Here is a 20,019-nt window from a genome sequence, read left to right as displayed (position 1 = left end):
ATGAGGTTGAGCTGCAATACCACACACAACCAGTGGACAGGTGTGGCGCTGTTTTTGGAAGAAAGCAGCCATGCATTTCCAATCCTTGAAAACCCCTTTATTCTCCCGTTTCTTCCTGGAGTGCCCCCAGGACCGGCTAGAAACAGCCCTTTTCTGCAGTTCTTTTCATGGGCAGTGCCATGGAAAACATGATTATTGGAAAGTATGTATAGGATTTACAAACTTACTCGTCATCTACCCAACATGTAGTTTTCAAAGAAGTATTTGTTTTTAATTGGACCCATATGAAAAGCGTATAGGGGTCTTAAAAAAAAAGAACAGAAATCTAGCCTTAGGACTCATGCACAGGCACGGAAGCCGTACCCCTCCTTAGTATAGGGCCGCACGGCCTCCATGCACTACTATATGGGCTCCGTCGGGCATCGTACATACAGAGATATTCTTTCTTATACCTCCATAGATATAGAATCCGATGGAACACGGCACCATTTTTTTCTTGCGGATTTGTATGGAACCTGACAAAAAAAAAACCTCCGTATGACTCCATATTATGACTCCTCATTATAAAAGGCATGCAGAGATACAGTAGAAGCCCCGTGCACCTCTATGGAAGCCTTATGACGGCTCATTACAAAACAGAACCATAATATGGCCGCCTGCATGAGCTCCATTGCTGGGCTGAATGGGGAAAATATCAAAACTGCTGCAGTTGGCCATAGCAACCAATCAGATTCCAGCTCTCATTTGTCAAGAAACTGAAAGCAGTGACCTGATTGGTTGCTATGGGCAACTGCTTAACTTCCCCTTTGCACTAGTTTTGATAAATCTCCCCCACTATGAATGGCGCCGGTCATTATATGTGATGTCCATACGTTTATACTGTGTCATTCTGTAAAGCTAATTTTCAGCGATGGAGGCGTCTATATTTCTATGTATGAGTAGCTGCTACCTCGGCAGATCGTCCATGTTATAGACCGCCTGGAGCACAGCTGTCACACGACACATACCAGGCAGCTGCGCAGTGTTTGGGGCCTGAGGCGTGCAGGCCGAAGCCAGGAGAGGGGGAGGACAGACTCAGCATTGTTTAAATCTCCCGCCAAATTCTGGAAAACACTATTTTTTATTTTATTTTTTTTAACCAGGACTGCGACATTAATAATAATTTAAAAACTTGAATAAAGAATAATGTGCAGGTTTTCCTCCCACTCAGCTGTTTCCGTATCTTCCATAGAGTTTTATGGAGCAGCAGCGTGCGTGCTCGACCACCGCAGGCGTGCTGGGGAAGAGGGACAAGGACTCAGGTCCCCGAACTAGTGATTTGGGGGGGGGGGCAGAGATCTATTTATCACCTGTCCTTCTGTTAGTGGGAGAACCCCTTCAAGTATCTCAAGAATGTTCTAATGAGTCACATCACAGGAACGAAATCGCAAGACACAAGAGCAAAGTCAAATAGTTTCATTGATTTAGTTATGTCAGTCTCACCCACACACTAAGATAGATAGATAGATAGATAGATAGATAGATAGATAGATAGATAGATAGATAGATAGATAGATAGATAGATAGATAGATAGATAGATAGATAGATAGATATGAGATAGATAGATAGATAGATAGATAGATTAGATAGAGGGCCGGACTCGCCATCTGGCAGTTCTGGCAAATGGCAGATCAGCCGGTGTACAGTGGGCCGCCTGCTGGCCGCCCAAACGATCAGTGTCTCAGGCGGCAGGGTACAGCATTTCTAAGGGGGTGGCACAGCAGCTAAGAACTGCTGTCCGACTGTAATAGAAGCCGTGGTCTGTGCTGCTATTACTAAAACTCCCTGTGCTACTTTAAAATCTCCCCCTCCAGCCCCCCTTCCCTACTCTTCACACAACCTCTCCTGCTGCTGTTACCAGTCAGGACGTGAGGGAGAGGGAGAGGGAGAGGGAGAGGGAGAGGGAGAGGGAGAGGGAGAGGGAGAGGGAGAGGGAGAGGGAGAGGGGAGGGGAGACTGTCGGCGGCACTGTGAGCAGGAGAAGTGCTGGAGTGAAGAATCTCACCCCATCAACCTGCTCAACTCCCTTCACAAATATCCTACATAAAAAGTAAGTGCATGTGTGTTTACAATGTGTACTTGATATATGTATAATTTGTGCATATTTGTGATGTGTACATGTGCATATATAGTGTTTGTGTGTGTGTGTGCTGACTCCTCTAATTCATCAGCAGAGAACATTACCAGTGCACTACCTCTGCTGTCAAGGGCCAGCTACAAACTCTTCCAAAGATGAAGTGTTCTTATTCCTGCTGGAAGTAATGATTTCATTTGGTCTTACGGGAACAATAAGAAAGTGCTGAGATCAACCTGAGCTGGTGGTCTGGTGCTTAAGCTGCACCCTAAACAGTGAGTGTCTTCTAGGCAGCCCCTGGTTCAAATCCTGATGTTTGTCTAAAAGGGAGCTCTGCTGGGTGGTGTTTATAGTGGTGTGGAGGCAGTGCAGTGAGATTATTGCTGCATAAGAAAGTTACTTAGGCAGCTGTCTATTTTGAGACCGCTGTATTTATATAGTAGTTTATTACCGATTTCAGCAATATACTCATCACTCAAACATGTATCATAATCCATTCCTGCATAGGTGGCACTTTGGGAAAAGGAGATCAGCCCAAGGTCACCAGGAGGAGAATGTGGGGATTAGAACCCACATTATACAGAAATGATTCGCATGCTAAACTTGGATCACGTGAGCAAGCTGCACAGCAGCTTGACAAGGGCATGTTTTTCACCTCTTTTAAAAAAGGGTAATCGAACCTTCAACAAGAAAAACTTTAGATCACATTGGGGAGGTGGGGCAGTGGGGCAGTGGGGCAGTGGGGCAGTGGGGCAGTATGATGTCGTGATGGCTTGGGGCTTAAGTGCCTAGGTCTGGTTTGCTATGGAGTTAGCCCATGTCCCTAGGTTCAAAGCATCCTGCATGCTGCTTGTGTGGTAGATGGTGGTCTCCTTATTTATACGAGCTTGTGCTTGGTGAAGTTTTGCCAACAATTTTGGCAAGCGGCTGGCGCTCAACAGGGCAATGCGTTTAAAAGGATTCCTCGCATTGTGAATCTGCACTGGTGAAAGACTTTCAAAACTGAGACACAAGGAGGAGATCCTGGTGATAGAACCAACATGTCCCTGACTCCTCTAATTCATCAGCAGAGACCATTACCAGTGCGCTAACTCTGCTATGGAGAGCCAGCCACAAACTCTTCCAAAGATGACATGTTCTTATTCCTGCTGGAAGTAATGATTTCATTTGGTCTTATGGGGGCAATAAGAAAGCTAATATACAAATGTGAGCTGGTGGTGTGGTGATTAAGTAGAGTCTAAATGGTGAGTGTCTTCTGTGCAGTCACTAGTTCAAATCCTGTTGTGTGGCCTTGTCTAAAAGAGAACTCTGCTGAGTGGTGTTTATAGTGGTGTTTATAGTGGTGTTTATAGTGGTGTTTATAGTGGTGTTTATAGTGGTGTTTATAGTGGTGTTTATAGTGGTGTTTATAGTGGTGTTTATAGTGGTGTTTATAGTGGTGTTTATAGTGGTGTTTATAGTGGTGTGGAGGCAGCGCAGTTGTTGCTGCATAAGAAAATTAATTATGTAAAGAAAGTTACTTATGCAGCTGTCTCTTTTGAGACAGCTGTATTTATATAGTAGATTATTACAGATTTCAGCAATATACTCAGCACTCAAACAGGTATCAGAAACTATTCCTCCATAGGTGATACTTTGGGAAAGGGGGAGCTGCCCAAGGTCACCAGGAAGACAATGTGGGGGTTAGAACCCACATTGTACAGAAGTGATTCCTGCACTCAACTCGGATCACACAAGCTGTGAGCTAGCTGCACAGCAGCCTTACAAGGACACATTTTTCACCTCTTTTAAAAAAGGTAATCGGCCCTTCAACAAAAAAACTTTAGATCACATTGGGGAGGGGGGGAGCCATATGACTTTGTGGTGGCTTGAGGCTTAAGAGCCTGGGTCTGGTCTGCTATGGAATTAGCCCATGTCCCTAAGTTCAAAGCATCCTGCATGCTGCTTGTGTGGTTGATGGCATTCTTCTTACTTATACAGGTTTGTTGCTTGTGCTTGGTGAAGTTTTTCCAACAATTTTGGCAAGCGGCTGACGCTCAATAGGGCTATGCATTTCTCCTTTAAAAGGATACCACGCCTTATGAACCTACACTGGTGAAAGACTTTCAAAACTGAGACACAAGGAGGAGATCCTGGGGATAGAACCAACATGTCCCTGACACTTCTAGTTTATCAGCAGAGAACATTACCAGTGCACTACCTCTGCTGTTGAGAGCTGGCCACAAACTCTTCCAAAGATGACATGTTCTTATTCCTACTGGAAGTAATTGCATTTGGTCTTATGGGGACAATAAGAAACCAATGTGAGCTGGTGGTGTGGTGATTAAGTGGTATCTAAACAGTGAGTGTCTTTTGTGCAGCCCCTGGGTCAAATCCTGATGTGTGGATTGTCCAAAGTGGTACTCTGCTGGGAGGTGTTTATAGTGGTGTGGAGGCAGTGCAGTGAGATTGTTGCTGCATATGAAAGTTACTTATGCAGCTGTCTCTTTAGAGACAGCTGTATTTATATAGTAGGTTATTACAGATTTCAGCAACTCACTCAAACAGGTATCAGAACCCATTCCTCCATAGGTGGCACTTTGGGAAAGGGGGAGATGCCCAGGGTCACCAGGAGGACAACATGGGGTTAGAACCCACATTGTGCAGAAATTATTCCTGTGCTCAACTTGGATCATGCAAGCTGTGAGCTAGCTGCACAGCAGCCTTACCATGACGCATTTTTCACCTCTTTTAAAAACGGGTAATCGGACCTTCAACAAGAAAAACCTTGGATGACATTTGGACATGACAGCATGGGGGTAAATGCTTTTAAGGCTGGAGATCCAGGGGATAGAACTCACATGGTCCACGCACCTCTAGTTTATTAGCAGAGATCTTTACCAGTGCGCTACCTCTGCTTTCAACAGTTGGCAACAAATTCTTCCAAAGACGACATGTTCTTATTCCTGCTGGAAGTGACGTTTACATTTGGTCTTATGGGGACAATAAGAAAACTCAGAGATCAGACTGAGCTGGTGGTCTGGTGCTTAAGCAGTGTCTTCTGTGTGGACCCTGGTTCAGATCCTGAAGTGTGGCCTTGTCTGAGAGGAGACCTTGCTGGGTGGAGGTGATGTGGTGAGGAGGTTGATGCATAAGAAAGTTACTTATGCGACTGAATCAGTTCTCTTTTACAGAACATTATTTCAGCAATATACTTATCACTCAATCCAGTATCACGTTCCGTCACCCCGTAGGTGTTGCTCTATGGGGAAGGGCGAAAGCTGAATGTTGAGTACATAAGCTATGAGCTCGCTGCTCCATCGGAACACATCTCCACCTCATAAAAACTGCGGTAATCTGACATTCAACAGAAATCACTATGGACCGAATCGACCGACGTGCGCTGTGACTGGGGGTGGGGGGATTAGGGCCAGGGCCGGTTTTAGACAGAGTGTGTTGGCTGCTGGGGCTCGTGTGCACGGGCTGCTTTTTTGTCTCATTCCGGAGATAGATTAGATAGATAGATAGATAGATAGATAGATAGATACAGGTGCTTGAGGGGGCTCAAAGGCTCGTCTTTCACAAATACTCCTATATTTTAAATGACATTGGGCCGCGGGGGCTTCAAGTTCCATCTCTAGATATTAGATAGATGGGGGTAGTGTGGTTGTCTTGGGGAAAGCATGGCTGTTGTTTTCGGGGCACTGTGGCTATTATTATAAGGAACATTTACTGTAATTATGGGGGCTCTGTGGCTGTCATTATGAAGGACATTATAGTTTTCATTATGGGGCACAGTGGCTGTTATTATGGGAGCATTAGGGCTGTTATTACAGGGTACTTTAGTTCTAATTATGGTTCTGTGGCTGTCATTATGGAGGACATTGTGGCTTTCATTATGGGGGCACTGTGGCTGTCATCATCACAGCACTGGCAAATAATAATGGGGGTGTGGTAAATTATGTAAGGTGGGGGTTATGTGTAAAGAATTATACAACCAGGTACACCCTAATGTCATACACTAGATGTGCAGCCTGAACTGGGCTCACACGGGATAATTCTGTCATGGTCTCTTGTCATGTTTCTTTGGTGAATTATTTCAATTATCAAACATTGCAGCAGCCGGATTTTACATGATGAATGTGGTTTTTTGGGTCCTTGCTGCATTTTGTCTTTTTAATCACAAATTCTGTCTTTATTATTTTCCTAATATATATTTATAGCGGTCAAAACTTGTTTTTTCTGTTACAGAGCTCCAAATCTCCTGCATAGACACAGAGTTAATTGATGAAAGTCTAGCTTCCTGCAGTCACCACTAGGGGGAGCTTACTGTATGCAATTATTCATTGAACTCAATAATAATACAATATGATGTAAGCTCCTAAACTCCCCCTAGTGGTGGCAGGATGCAGTCAGGATTTTACTATGTCTATACACATGACTGGAGCTGTAAATATATATAAAAATAATAATAGTTCCAGAGTGCACCCCCATCTCCAAATAATTGTGCTCTTCTAATCCATATACAAAGTCTGGTTTATGATTTTCCTGTGTCCGTCTCTTGCAGATGGGAGGAAGAATACACGGCTCGTGTCCAGCTGCAGCAGAGGGTGAACGAGCTGGATGAGGTGAAACAATCCCTTCCATTATATCATCCCGTCTGCACCCAATATACACATCTATGTATCAATGCTGCATCTCGTGGTCATCCTCACTATCTCTCTGACCTACTGTCTGGATCTATAGGGGAAAATTCCCTAAATCCCCAATTATAAAATTCGGCAATTTCAAAATTCTGGCACAGGAATATTAAGACTGGAACCTGATTTAGCGAAAAATATTTTTTATTTGGGCCACAAATGTCATCATCCACGTGTATTCCCCGGGAATCTCTAATCTATCCTTTGGTACTCCGGCGCTTGTTGGCTCTGGTTTAGGCCAAATTTACGATACTATCTCTGCATAAAAAAATCAGAAAGATATACTACATTCCATGACAGCTTTGAGTAGCTTTCAGCTAATATAAAAAAATATATAGGAAATAAAACAAAAATAATGAATTTGACCAAAATTTCGTGTATTCAAATTTTTTGCAAATTTCTTAGTTCATTTACTGTTAGATTAAAAAATAAAATAAAAGAAATTCAAGTTTATGTATCAAATATTCTTCATAATTTCTTATCCTTCAGGATAAGGCCATCAATAACTGACCGGTGGGGGTCCGACTCCCATTCTCCCCGTTGCAGCTCAGTTCCATTCACCAGTGAGCATCGCGTCCCCTTCATTCAGCTGATTAGTGAGGGTGCACCAACAATATTACAGTCTCGGAAGACCCCTTTAAATTGCAGAAAATTTCCTATAGGAGAGCAATTTATTGTAGGGAAAACTATGGTCAAAAAATCTTAGAAAGAATTTTGAAAAAAAAATGGCACCATAGCGATATTTGTCTTGTCCCCTGCCTGTAATACACCATTAAAGAGCTTAAAGGGATATTCCCATCTAAGACATATATGGCATATCCATGGACCCTCGCCTATCTCCAGAACAGGGATCAATCTACCCCCATCCCTCCTCACCAGGCATCTAGGCGGAGAATCAATAGAGAGGTGGCCACACATATCTCGTGGATGTACCACAATTGTCTTAGATGGTAATACCCCTTTAAATGCTACCTCCACTCAACATGTGAAGATTCAACCCCCCTCCTCTATATCATATTCTCAGGGGGTCCAGGAAACTGAGATATGAGGTGTTGTTTGATTAGGTTCCTCTGAATATGGGAATGCTTTAGCTGTCTATGACATGGAGGGAACAATGTGGTCACCTGAGATTCTCTTGCTTATATTTTTGGCTCCTTAAAGGGCCGTCTCATTACAGACAATCATTTAATATGAGAGCTACCACGAGAAATAGCTGATTTTCCCGTGGAAGTCGCCATTGGTTGCTTATTCCAATGTGTATTACATGGTGGCTATTCAGAAGAAGGACCAACTATGTATGAGCGGCCGGAGTTCACCAGCTTTGTAGCGTCTCTCTGCTGAGCTCATAGAGCGGGAGACCCCCTTTACCTCCGTATACCCTAATAGGGTATGTGGACCCTTTGACTACAGAGCTGCCATTTTATTAGACGTTGAAATAAAATCTCCTGCGATTTCGGTGTTTCCTCCATGGTACAGCGGCAGTAAAGCAACTCTACAGTGTAAAGACCCAGCAAACAGCACCTCATAGCTCAGCTACCTGGAGCCCTGTGAATGTGACATGGGGGAGGACACTAATAGAGTAAATGCGGGCACTTCTGAATTGTGGTGTTGATTGTAGTTCGGTGAATGCCGTAAGTCGTGTGTGGTATAATAGAGAATGATCATTCCGTTCATAGGTGTAAACAAAAGGAACATATCGCTTTACGGCGTGAGCTTGCTGTATACCCGTCTTCATGCAGGGATTCGATTAGAATATCTTTCTAGCCGGCACACTAATTAGATCTGATGTGACCTAGATATATAGCAGTTAGGACATCCTTGGCCTCGAGGCTCCAGGTTTTGTCATTGAACCTATTTCCACATATCTTTTCACGCAATTCAATCCCAGGCTGCAGCTTTATTGTATTTCTACAAGTAGAAGGAGAAGCTAGCTACTTCCTCCCTCACTGATGTCCTCATTGAACTCCACTTCCCAGCATCCTTTGTTTTCAATGTTGTTAAAGGAGACTTACCAAAAAAAGATAATAAAAGCCCCTTCTATGCTGAGAGTTGATCGCTTGAAGTTACAGGCCTAAAACCTGAAGCTGCAACGGGGACGAATCCAGGACTGAAATGTAGAAAGGGGGCGGTAACGCCCCTCGCAACTTCTTTAGATTTGCTATGCAAAAAATATTCACCCCTCTGTGTACTAACAGCTACTCGCTCCTATGTCCCCTTCAGCTCCAGGCGCCGCCGCATGCAAGGTCCTGACGCTACCCCAAATATTTTTTATTTAGACCTTAAGCCAGACTCCCAAATTATTCCAGACCACAGACCAGACCCCAAAATTAATCCAGACCCTAGAATTAATCAAGACCCCAAATTTAATGACCTCAGGCCAGACCCTAAAATTCAGACCCCAGACCAGACCTCTCCATTTACTTACCGCACCTCACTCCCGAACCCTATTCACCTTTGCACCACAGAGCGCTTGAAGAGAACCAGGCACGTGAGGAGCAGTAAGTGACACCGGATGTTATCTTTTGGATTAATCCAATACATAATGACCGATTTTAAAAAAACAAAAACGCCCTGTTCAGAGTTCGGGTCTATACCTTTAAGAGATTATTTTCCAGCATAGAAGTAAAATATTCAAAAACATTTTTAATATACACTAAAGGTCTTTTTATACATTTCTTCTCAGGTCTCTTAAGAAACATAACCTTGTACAAAAATTTCGTATTGACGTTCAATAAAATGTAATCATTTGATTGACAGGGTCAGTTTGCCACACAGTGGTCATTACTGGTATTGCAGTTTTCTTAATCATAGCAGTCAATTAATATTTATGAAATCGATGTATTTTACAAATGACGTGAATAAAAATATAATCTAATAATGTAAAGAAATAGGAAAGCAATTACCTCTAAATAAATGGTAGAATGGTCTATGGGTGAGGGCTGAAATTATTTAAATATCTGGCACATTAGGAGAACTATTTCACTGGTAACCACATCTACTCTCTCCACATAGGAGGCGCAAGAGTCTGCACTTTACCAGGAAGAGCTGGCGATGAAGGTCAAGCAACTGAAAGCTGAACTGGTTGTCTTCAAGGGGTTAATGAGCAATGTGAGTAGATGCTGGTTGCACTTTTTAGCTCTTAATCAGATATATATATATATATATACCTCAAACCGACAAAGTAATGCAATATTTATTAAACCATGTGTATTTTTCTCTCTTTACTTATTTCTTAGTTTGCCTCTTCTCTGGGCTGTATTGAAAAAAAATCTGTTTATAAATGGAAACCGTCAATAAGCAGGCTGACTGCTGCTTCATTGTTACGTTATCATTACTCTAATTGTCCTAGGTGAATATCCAGGCACTGACTAGCCAGGGCAGCAGGACAGGATTATTCACAATATAGTCACCTAATAAGAATAATAGGTCCGTCAACAGCACATTGTTGACTGTTTCCATGTAGAGAGATTTGGTGCAAAATTGAAGAATAGGTGATTTGAGTCCATCTAAACAAATATAATCCCTTCGGTTCTGTGTCCTAGAACCTGACTGACCTGGACACTAAGATCCAGGAGAAGGCCATGCGAGTAGATATGGACATCTGTCGGCGCATCGACATTACCGCCAAGCTATGCGACGTGGCTCAACAGCGGAGCTGCGAGGACATGATCAACATGCTGCAAGTCGGAGCACGATCACAGGTCCCTACAAATTTTCTTTTTTGTATCAAAATGTATTGTTTTAAAGTTAAATGGCGGTGCCCCCCACTGGTTACCTGTGACAATACGTGACTTGATCATTGAGCAGAAGTTGCAGTCACCTGAAATTTTCAACATAGACCAACCCACATTTATTGGGCAGCTGCCTGAATGGTGAGCTGGTCACAAGGGTCCGGCTGTTGGAAGCCCCCAGCGATCAGCTGTAAAATGTAATATAACATGGCGTCCATTTATGTCAATGGCTTTAGGTTGCGTTGAGTCCTCCAGAGCGAGAATCTCTCTTTGTAAGGCAAAGAGGGACCAGGCTTGTTCTGAGTGGACAACCCCTTTAAGTCGCTCAACCTTGGATGTTGTGTTGTCACTTGTTCCAGGACCCTATTTAATGGTGATTGTTGCAACCAGACGCTAACCAATGCAGCCCCCACAGAATATATAGGTAAAACTTCCCAAACCAACAGTGGGTGGTATCGCCTGTAGCGCCAGGATCACGCCAAGGCTGCCCGTATTCTCACAGTAAAGCTGCCAGTGACCTGCTGTCCCATACATTACAGATGTTATATTATTTATATATCGCTTATATCACATACTTGCCTTCTCTACTGGAGTCTCCCAAAATAACTTAGATTTCCTGGACTACTGGAAAAAGCTGCTGGTACTGTTTATGGGAGGTACTCTGCTGGCACTGTTTATGGGGGAGCACTGTTTGTAGGGGGTACTCTGCTGGCACTGTTTATGGGGGAGCACTGTTTATAGGGTGGGCACTATATTGGCACTATTTATAGGTGCACTGTTTATAGGGGGGTACTTTGCCGGTAATGTTTATGGGGGCACTGTTTATGGGGGGACACTGTTTATATGGAGACACTGCTTATGGGGGGGAAACTGTTTTCTAGAAAGAGTACTCTGCTGACACTGTTTATAGGGGGTACTCTGCTGGTAATGTTTAGAGGGGCACTGTTTGTAGAGAGAGTACTCTTCTGACACTGTTTATAGGGGTACTCTGCTGGTAATGTTTATAAGGGCACTATTTATAGGGAGAGCACTCTTCTGACACCGTTTATGGGTGAACACTGTTTACAGGAGGAACTATGCTGGAAATTTTTATAGGGAGGGTAAGACCTGGCACTGTTTATGGGGTGACACTGTTTATATGGAGACACTGCTTATGGGGGGAACACTGTTTATAGAAAGAGTACTCTGCTGACACTGTTTATAGGGGGCACTCTGCTGGTAATGTTTAGAGGGGCACTGTTTATAGAGAGTACTCTTCTGACACTGTTTATGGGGAACACTGTTTATAGGGGGTACTCTACTGGTAATGTTTATGGGGAGGGTACTCTTCTGACACTGTTTATGGGGGAACACTGTTTATAGGGGTACTCTTCTGGCAATGTTTATGGGAACACTGTTTATAGGGGGGTCACTCTGCTTATGGGGAACACTGTTTATAGGGGGCACTCTGCTGGTGCTGTTTATGGGGGAACACTGTTTAGGAGGGTGCCCTATTTCAAATCTCCCTGAGGATTCTTAAAAGTAGGTGTACGGGCGTTATCCCATTTAACTTGTGATTGTCTCCTCCCATCTTGCCCAGACCGTCCACCTGTCTCCTATGAAGGTTTTGGGAAGAAGAAAAGAGAGGAAACCTGCAACCGACGATGAGACATCTGTGTGCGAGAGCGAGAGTGCAAGAGGAGGAGAGGAAGATGAGAGTACAGCTCTGAGTATCAACGAGGAGATGCAGAAGATGCTCAATCAGCTGTATGTCACTTATGTTCCTGGTATAGGGGACAATATAATGGAACTAGGTTCTGTGCCTCTCCAGATGTTGCAGGGCACGCTGAGAGTTGTAGTTTTGGAACAGCTGGAAAACTACATGTTGGATAACACTGCTATATAGGGTGCGGAGGTGGCAGTCACAACCAGACTCTTACTCCTTGGGCGCCCATAGTCCATAGTGTTATATAAGAGAACTATATACAGGAGATGCGGGAGCTCAATGCCAATATGGCAGAATGTAAAGTTGTCTGCTGTTAGGTAATGGGTCCAGGTGTGGATTTTGCACAGGGGCACACACGTTTTAAGCTGCACTTTTGGGCAGCCTGAGTTCTGCAAGGCAACAACAGAAAACTGAAAAATAATGGTGGCCTAAGAGCCGAGATTGGGAAGTGCCGCCAGCTAATAGGAACACTTCGGAGAACATTATATTCAGGAATGGAGATGCAAATCCTTAATACAACAGTTAAACTGGTGCCAAAGGTGGAGATCCCCTTTAAATATGTAATTTACGTATGCTTCAATTCCAGTCTGGAAAATCATAGCAGTACAGGATTGAAACATTTTAAGGGATTGTAACATCTAGTTTCTTAACAATATGTACTTTGTATAACTCCTTTTTTGGGTTACAGTAAAGTATGTGGCACTTCTGTAGGACGCTTCCTTCCAAAGTTATTGCAATTCCATTTAGGAAGTTTAGTAACTGGGGGCGCTGTTGCATTAGCTCTATAGAGTTTTCCCGCATGAAGTGGTGGAAATCGGTACTGCAAGCGCAAAACTTAGTTGCAAGAAATTCTGGAGGAAGTGTCTGATATAAATTAGAGGTTTGATTACGTAATATGTGTATTAATTCTTTCCCAGCAACGTGTGGTAAACAACGTCTAACAAAGGTCTTCCTTCTGCAGGCGAGACTATGACTTTGAGGATGACTGTGATAGCCTTGCTTGGGAGGAGACGGAGGAAACACTGTTATTATGGGAGGACTTTTCAGGATATGCAATGTCTAATGTTGACAACCAAGGAGAGGTAATACTTCTAGTCCCCGATAGGTGGCGCAAAAATTTGGGAGTTACACAGATGTTAACTTCGCATTATAATATAATCACCAATTACTCTTTGGTGGATCTAGTGCTGGCCACAATCATAGATTTTCCAAAGATCACCCCAATATTTATTTTTTGTGTGTTAATGGAGTGATTTAGATTGTTTTGGCTTTTTCCCCACCACAAAATTACTAGGCTAAAAATATATACAAAAAAATGGTTTAAGGGTCCTGTAAATCAATAATGGTAATCCTGTTAACCTTCAAGTGGTTGCCCAGGTGTACAAAAATAGGTTTATATTTTTTTCCCCAGAAATAGCGCCACTCTTGTCTATGTGGCTGTGTCTGGTATTGCAGCTCAGACAGATTCACTTCAATACCAGACCCAGCCCATAGACAAGAGGGGCGCTGTTTTTAAAGGGAATGTGTCGCTAGAAATAATTTTTTTATTTTTTTCATTTAAACAATTAGTATTTGAGTGATTACACATTGTTTTAATTATTAAAAGTTTTTCACAAGTCAGGAAATATTATAAATTAGATTCTAATTTATAACATTTCCATGTGCTGGCCACTAAAGGGAGCAGTTCCCAAAATTGCAGCATGGTCACTGTGGTAAAGTAACCTCATTGATTTATGCTGCAAATTTGGGGTGGACACACTCGCTCTAGTGTCCTCACACAATCCCCCCTCCCTTATTCTGGCTGGTGCCAGGAGAAGGAGGGGTTTGAATCTTCAAACCTCCTACACTGTGTGCCGCCATTTTCTGTGTTCCCACACAGACGGCGTACACTGCAGTGAATGGAACGGCTCCCGTTCTCATTCTCTATGGGGATGTATGTGTCGTATTCCATCTCGGTATGTGTCGTTAATCGACACATACAGAGATGAAAAAAAATTGTCAGCCCCCATAGAGAAGAAAAAGTTTGAACACAGTAAAAATAATTTGTTTGTATTTTGTTAAAAGCAATATAATGAAAAAAATAAAAAATCATGACACCAAGTAGACTATTTTTCTGCACTAATGAAACACTCGGAGCCGTTGGATTTTGTAGGCATCCAATCAAAACTCAGGAAAATATAACTTAATATAGAGGACTGTTTTTGAAGACTGATGGATTGGTGGATATTCGAGACCATCGGTCAGTGGGACATCCTAAGTCATACACTTTTGCTGTCTTTCTCAGCCCCAGGACGACAGTCTAGAGGAGGTCATAAAGGACACAGAATCTCTCTTCAAGAATCGAGAGAAGGAATACCAGGAAACCATAGGCCAGATAGAGGTAAGATGGATGGAGAAGCCTCGAGTGTGAGCTAGCAATGAAGTGTGGTATAAGTGATCATGGGACTTGTAGACTAAGGTTGTCCTCTTTCCAGTTGGAATTGGCGACAGCAAAAGATGACATGACTCGACACCTTCACGAATACATGGAAATGTGCAGCATGAAGCGAGGACTGGATGTACAGATGGAGACGTGTCGGAGATTAATCAACCAGTCAGAGGATGGGTGAGTAGGCCACCATCCAAACCAAGGATGTTCTCATATGCTAGTAGATCTAGACAAGCCTGATGTGTGGAGGACGTAGCATTACACCTTAAAGGGGTTCTCCACTTCGGACAAACCCTACTTGTTAGAAGGGTCCCTTGACAATAAACAGATCACAAAGTGTCCCTCTGCTGAGATCTCCAGCGATCAGCCATTATCTATGAAGAAACTTAACAGTAAGTGTTTAATTTCCCTGCAGCGCCACCACAGGGGAAACTAAGCATTACACAGTTCTCATTCATATCAATGTGTTGTCTGGGTAATGCAGGACAGGACAGGTTCTCCAGAGAGAGAGATGCTCTATAACTGCTCTCCACTCTGACCAAGAGATGAGGATCCTGAAGAGAGGACCCCCCCTCTATTAACTCAGAATGACCTTAATGTGGTGGTCCCAAAGGCGACTGTTGACATGGCTCATTGTCTCTTGAGTCGCCCTATAGCTATTACATAAAGCTGATAGTGGGAATGGGACAACTAGACACTGAAGTTATGAGGAACTGGGTGGCTATAGGGTAAAGCATTGGGTGAATATGAGAAGGACTGGATATTGGTGGAGAAGACACGAGGGATTGGAGATGGACAGCAAAGATTTAAAGCATTGGCCATAGGTATATACCAAATGAGGGACCGGACAATAATATACAGGAACATGGAGAATAAGAGAGCATTTATACGCAGAGGCGTATCTTGAAGATAATGGTCCAAGGTTCAGAAGCCGTAGCTGGGCCCGCCACCCCACCGAGATATTTACCTTGCACCATATGTGGTGACTTCATGCTGTGTAGGATCTATGCACAATACAAAACTATGCCTTGTATAGGATGAGAGTATTGTATAACAGGTTCCCATTCATTTGCATAATACGCAGTTGAACCCACACATACGTCGGGGTCTTTCGGCACCCAGGAGTTAGATTCACGATTATTACCTTTACACTCCTAATCCTGATGATTTGTAGCTCTATCTTCTTATGTTATGCGTGTTACCTGAGTGGGAGGATCTGATACAAACCCTGGTAAGATGTTGGGGAAGTCTCTTATATAGCAGACAGAACATCCCGACCACTTCATTAGCTACATGTACTCAGTAGTCACCCAGCCAGGAAGTCAAGTGGTTGCTAGGAAACCAGAACGAACACATTCCTAAACTAATGGTAGGGGCACCAAGAAGAAAAATAAAACTAAATTCTGTAAAGATATATAATACTAGTAACATACCCCCCAACTTTCAAGTATCACAAAGAGGGGAATTTTTTTTCTTTTAAGCCACGCCTCTAATCCCAACAAATCCCCGCCCATCAACACCCGGATCAGCCCATACTGTATCATGCTCCCATAGTGCCTCCCACACAGTATAATGCCCTTTAGCTGCGACCATACAGTATAATGCCCACATAGCTGCCAGCATACAGTATAATGCCCCCATAGCTGCCAGCATACAGTATAATGCCCCCATAGATGCACCCTTACATTATAAAGCCAACACAGATGCCCCCATATTGCATAATGTCAACACAGATTTTCCCAAGCAGTATAATGCCCACAGATGTCACCATACAGTATAATCCCCACACAGATGCCCCCATGAAGTATAATGCCCAAATTCCCCCATGGAGCACAATGCCCCATACAGTATAATGCCCACACAGAATAATTCCACCATAACTGCCCCATACAGCTTAATGCCCCAAACAGAATAATGCCCCCAGGGCTGCCCCATACAGTATAATGCCCCCTAGCTGCCCTTATACAGTATAATGCTCCCAAGCCTGTCCCTAGTGCCAGTACCCACGTATAAAATGCCAGTGCCCTTGTTGATAGTGCCAGAGTGCCCATGTAGATAGTGCCCCAGTGTCCATGTTGATAGTGTCAAACCCCTCTTGAAGATAGCGATACCCCCCCCCCCCCCTGTAGATAGCACCATTGGGACTTCCTCTAGGAGCGGAATCACCAGCCGGAGCATGGGCCAGGGATTCCGCTCCAGGAGGAGCCACTGATGTCAATGTCCATATATGGACAGTCACCTCAGGGGTTTCCTCTAGGAGCGGAATCCCCGGTCCGATCATCGGCAACAGGGATTCCGCTCAAGGAGTAGCCACTGACGTCACTGTCCATATATTTGCTGTGCCCGGGGAGTCCTCTGCACCTCTGCTCTGAAGTAATTCTGAAGCAGCGAGCTGATGGTTCCCTGCTTCAGTATTGGGTTCAACTGTATCTGCATCCTGTAGATGCAGATACAGTTGACAGTGGGACATACCCCGGGCCGCCCAGGACAGCGGGACACCGCCCGGAATCCGGGACTGTCCCACTGAATCTGGGACGCTAGTAAACCAACATTTATGCAAATAATGGCGCTAAAATCATTTACTATTTGCTGTCTTCATCAGGTCTCCACCGCCTAGTAGTGAATCTGTCTGTAATGAAGACCCTGAAGACTCAGATCGTGACCCTCCATCTTCAGACAGCTCGGCCAGATGATAAATGATGTGCCTGTCATCCCACTCCTGCCACCACTGCCTCGGGAAATATGACTCTGGATGTATATATGTTACCGGACTACTAAAGACGCTTGGTACATAGAGGGGGCAATCCTACAAAATGCTGGTTATATACTAGGGGTGACACTGTCAGACTCTGGGTGTATAAAGGGTGCCATTCTGGTCATACCCTATGTTTAGGGGTGCAATGCTGCCAAGTCTATATATAGGTGTGATGCTTTATCCAATGCTGGTTGAGTATAGCTGCTATACTGTCTGTAGACACCGTCTCTATAGATGTGAGTACAAGGCATGAATTTTTTTAGTCTCCTGGGATTAATACTGGGAATGTACGGATGTCACAAGCCGATGATAGAAGATTATAACTCACAGTCCGATGCCTGACGGATATCTGTATATAATAGACTGAGATGTTGGGTACATATAGAAGTGCAATGCACTCTAAACCTACATATAGAGTAATCTATGGTAAACCCTGTGGCCATCTCATGTATATATGACACTAAAACTGCTGATCGGAGAATGGATGTATAGGCTTTATGGGACCCCTGAAGCCTGGTAGATGTGTACAAATGTAATGTACATAAAGCATGTGTGTATGTGTTCTATATATATATATATACAGGTCACAGAGCTCTCTCTCATATATATATTATGTACATATACATCTCTATGTATACAGATCTATATCTTAAGAAAGTCTCGATGGATCATTATTTTCTAAAAAAAATAATCTATATTATAATACTGTAATCGTCATACCCTCTGGAAGGGTAATGTAAGATATGGAGACGACAACCTGTGTCCGATACGTCAACGGACCCAAGGTTATGTATAATATGAGGCGATGATGACAATGGAACGAGGTGACGTATGTAACATGAAATAACAGATGTGACGTTAGGGTCATGTACTATCATGTGATAGCGAGGACATGGACGTGCTATAAAATGGTGTGTGAACATGGTCATGTATGTTCACGGCTGAAAAAAGATGTAATAAAAATTTGATGAGTTACCAACAACTTCACGTATGCAATATGGACGTCATTTCTTACATGGTAATCAGGTTCTAGTTCATAGGATCTGAGACGTTCTCCTTTATACCGAGCGGTCTGTGAATGAAAGTCACTCTCTATGGACAACGCATTGCCAAGCTTACCAAAAAAATTGTTGCGACCTTCTGATTCAGAATCTTTGCTTATTTCTCTTCTTGCAGCTTCCCCTTAGTGTATTCTGGAAATTGATTTGGTTGAGTTAGTTAGTTAGTTAGTTAGTTAGTTAGTTAGTTAGTTAGTTAGTTAGTTAGTTAGTTAGTTAGGAGAAACACCTTTAACCCCACAATCACCGTATCTACTATCATTAGACAAGGTCATCAATGTGTGATCGGTGGGGATCCGACCTCTGGGACCCCGCCGATCAGAATGAAGGGGTGTTGGTTCTACAGAGGGTCTCAGTCCTTTAATTCTACTGATTGTGGGGGTTCCAAGGGTCAGATCCTGAACCAATTACATTGATGGACTATCCTAAGCACCCCTTTAAGTTTTTTAGAACAAATTGACTGAAAAGGGCACTAAACTACATCAACTGGGCACATGTTTGTCTTTGGTCTCTAGCTGGAAATAAAAGCTAATACAATGCAACAGTTCACAACATGCAGCGTCTGTAAATGGTCCGTAATGACTTAGTGGGACGCTTGATTGATGCACAGTCAGCACTTAACAATTCTAGCTGCCTGCAATGGAATATGAGATCATCGTTGAGTATGCTGCACATCATGAAGGGCTCGTTCATACACTTTCACCTGCAACTAAAGGAAACTTCTGGTTGGATAACAATGTCACTCTGCCGCCTCCCACATGGCACCTGAAAAACAAATATTTTTACTATATGGCTGTGGTCTCCAACCAGTGGTCCTCCAGCTGTTGATAAACTACAACTCCCATCATGTTGTGACAGCCTCTGGCTGAGCTGTTACTACCAGACACTTCCACTTCACAATAATAGCACTTTCAGGTGACCAGGCCAGATATAGCAGAGCAGATAACACTTACAGGTGACCGGGAGAGTTTTAGTAGATAATAATAACACTTACAGGTGACCGGGAGAGATTTAGTAGATAATAATAACACTTAGGGTATGCTCACACGCAGTAGCAAAATACGTCTGAAATTACGGAGCTGTTTTTAGGTGAAAAAAGCTCCTGAATTTCAGAGGTTTTTGCAAGTACTCGTGTTTTTCGCGGCGTCTTTTACAGACGTAATCGGAGCTGTTCTTCATTGGAGTCAATGAAAAACGGCTCCAAAAACGTCCCACGAAGTGACATGCACTTCTTTGACACGGGTGTCTTTTTACAGCGGCGCGTAAAATTACACCTCGCCTGAACAGAACACCGTAAAAACCCATTGCAAGCAATGGGCAGATGTTTGTAGGCATAAGGGAGCCGTTTATTCAGGCGTAATTCGAGGGGTAAAACGCCAGAATTACTTCTGAAAACACTGCGTATGAACATACCCTCATAAAAACACCTACAGATGACCGGGGCAGATCTAGTAGATAATAGCACTTACAGATGACCGGGGCCGATCTAGTAGATAATAATAACACTTACAGATGACCGGGGGAGATCTACTTACAGGTGACCAGAGCA

General features: G+C 43.4%; 1 protein-coding gene across 1 annotated transcript in view; it reads left to right on the top strand.

Moving 5' to 3' along the window:
- Positions 1-18,394, top strand: part of IFFO1 (intermediate filament family orphan 1) — a 28,753-nt gene extending 10,359 nt beyond the window's left edge. The window contains exons 2-9 of the mRNA XM_075842977.1: positions 6,661-6,721; positions 9,806-9,901; positions 10,336-10,494; positions 12,104-12,270; positions 13,191-13,311; positions 14,514-14,609; positions 14,704-14,834; positions 17,260-18,394. Coding sequence (XP_075699092.1) covers positions 6,661-6,721; positions 9,806-9,901; positions 10,336-10,494; positions 12,104-12,270; positions 13,191-13,311; positions 14,514-14,609; positions 14,704-14,834; positions 17,260-17,350 — 922 coding nt within the window. The 3' untranslated portion in view covers positions 17,351-18,394. The remainder of the gene's footprint in view (positions 1-6,660; positions 6,722-9,805; positions 9,902-10,335; positions 10,495-12,103; positions 12,271-13,190; positions 13,312-14,513; positions 14,610-14,703; positions 14,835-17,259) is intronic.
- Positions 18,395-20,019: the final 1,625 nt, after the last annotated feature.

Source organism: Rhinoderma darwinii, chromosome 11 (assembly GCF_050947455.1).
Source record: "Rhinoderma darwinii isolate aRhiDar2 chromosome 11, aRhiDar2.hap1, whole genome shotgun sequence".
NCBI classification, from domain to species: domain Eukaryota; kingdom Metazoa; phylum Chordata; class Amphibia; order Anura; family Rhinodermatidae; genus Rhinoderma; species Rhinoderma darwinii.
The sequence above is the reverse complement of the archived record's forward strand: the minus strand, read 5'-3'. Positions and strand labels throughout refer to the sequence as shown.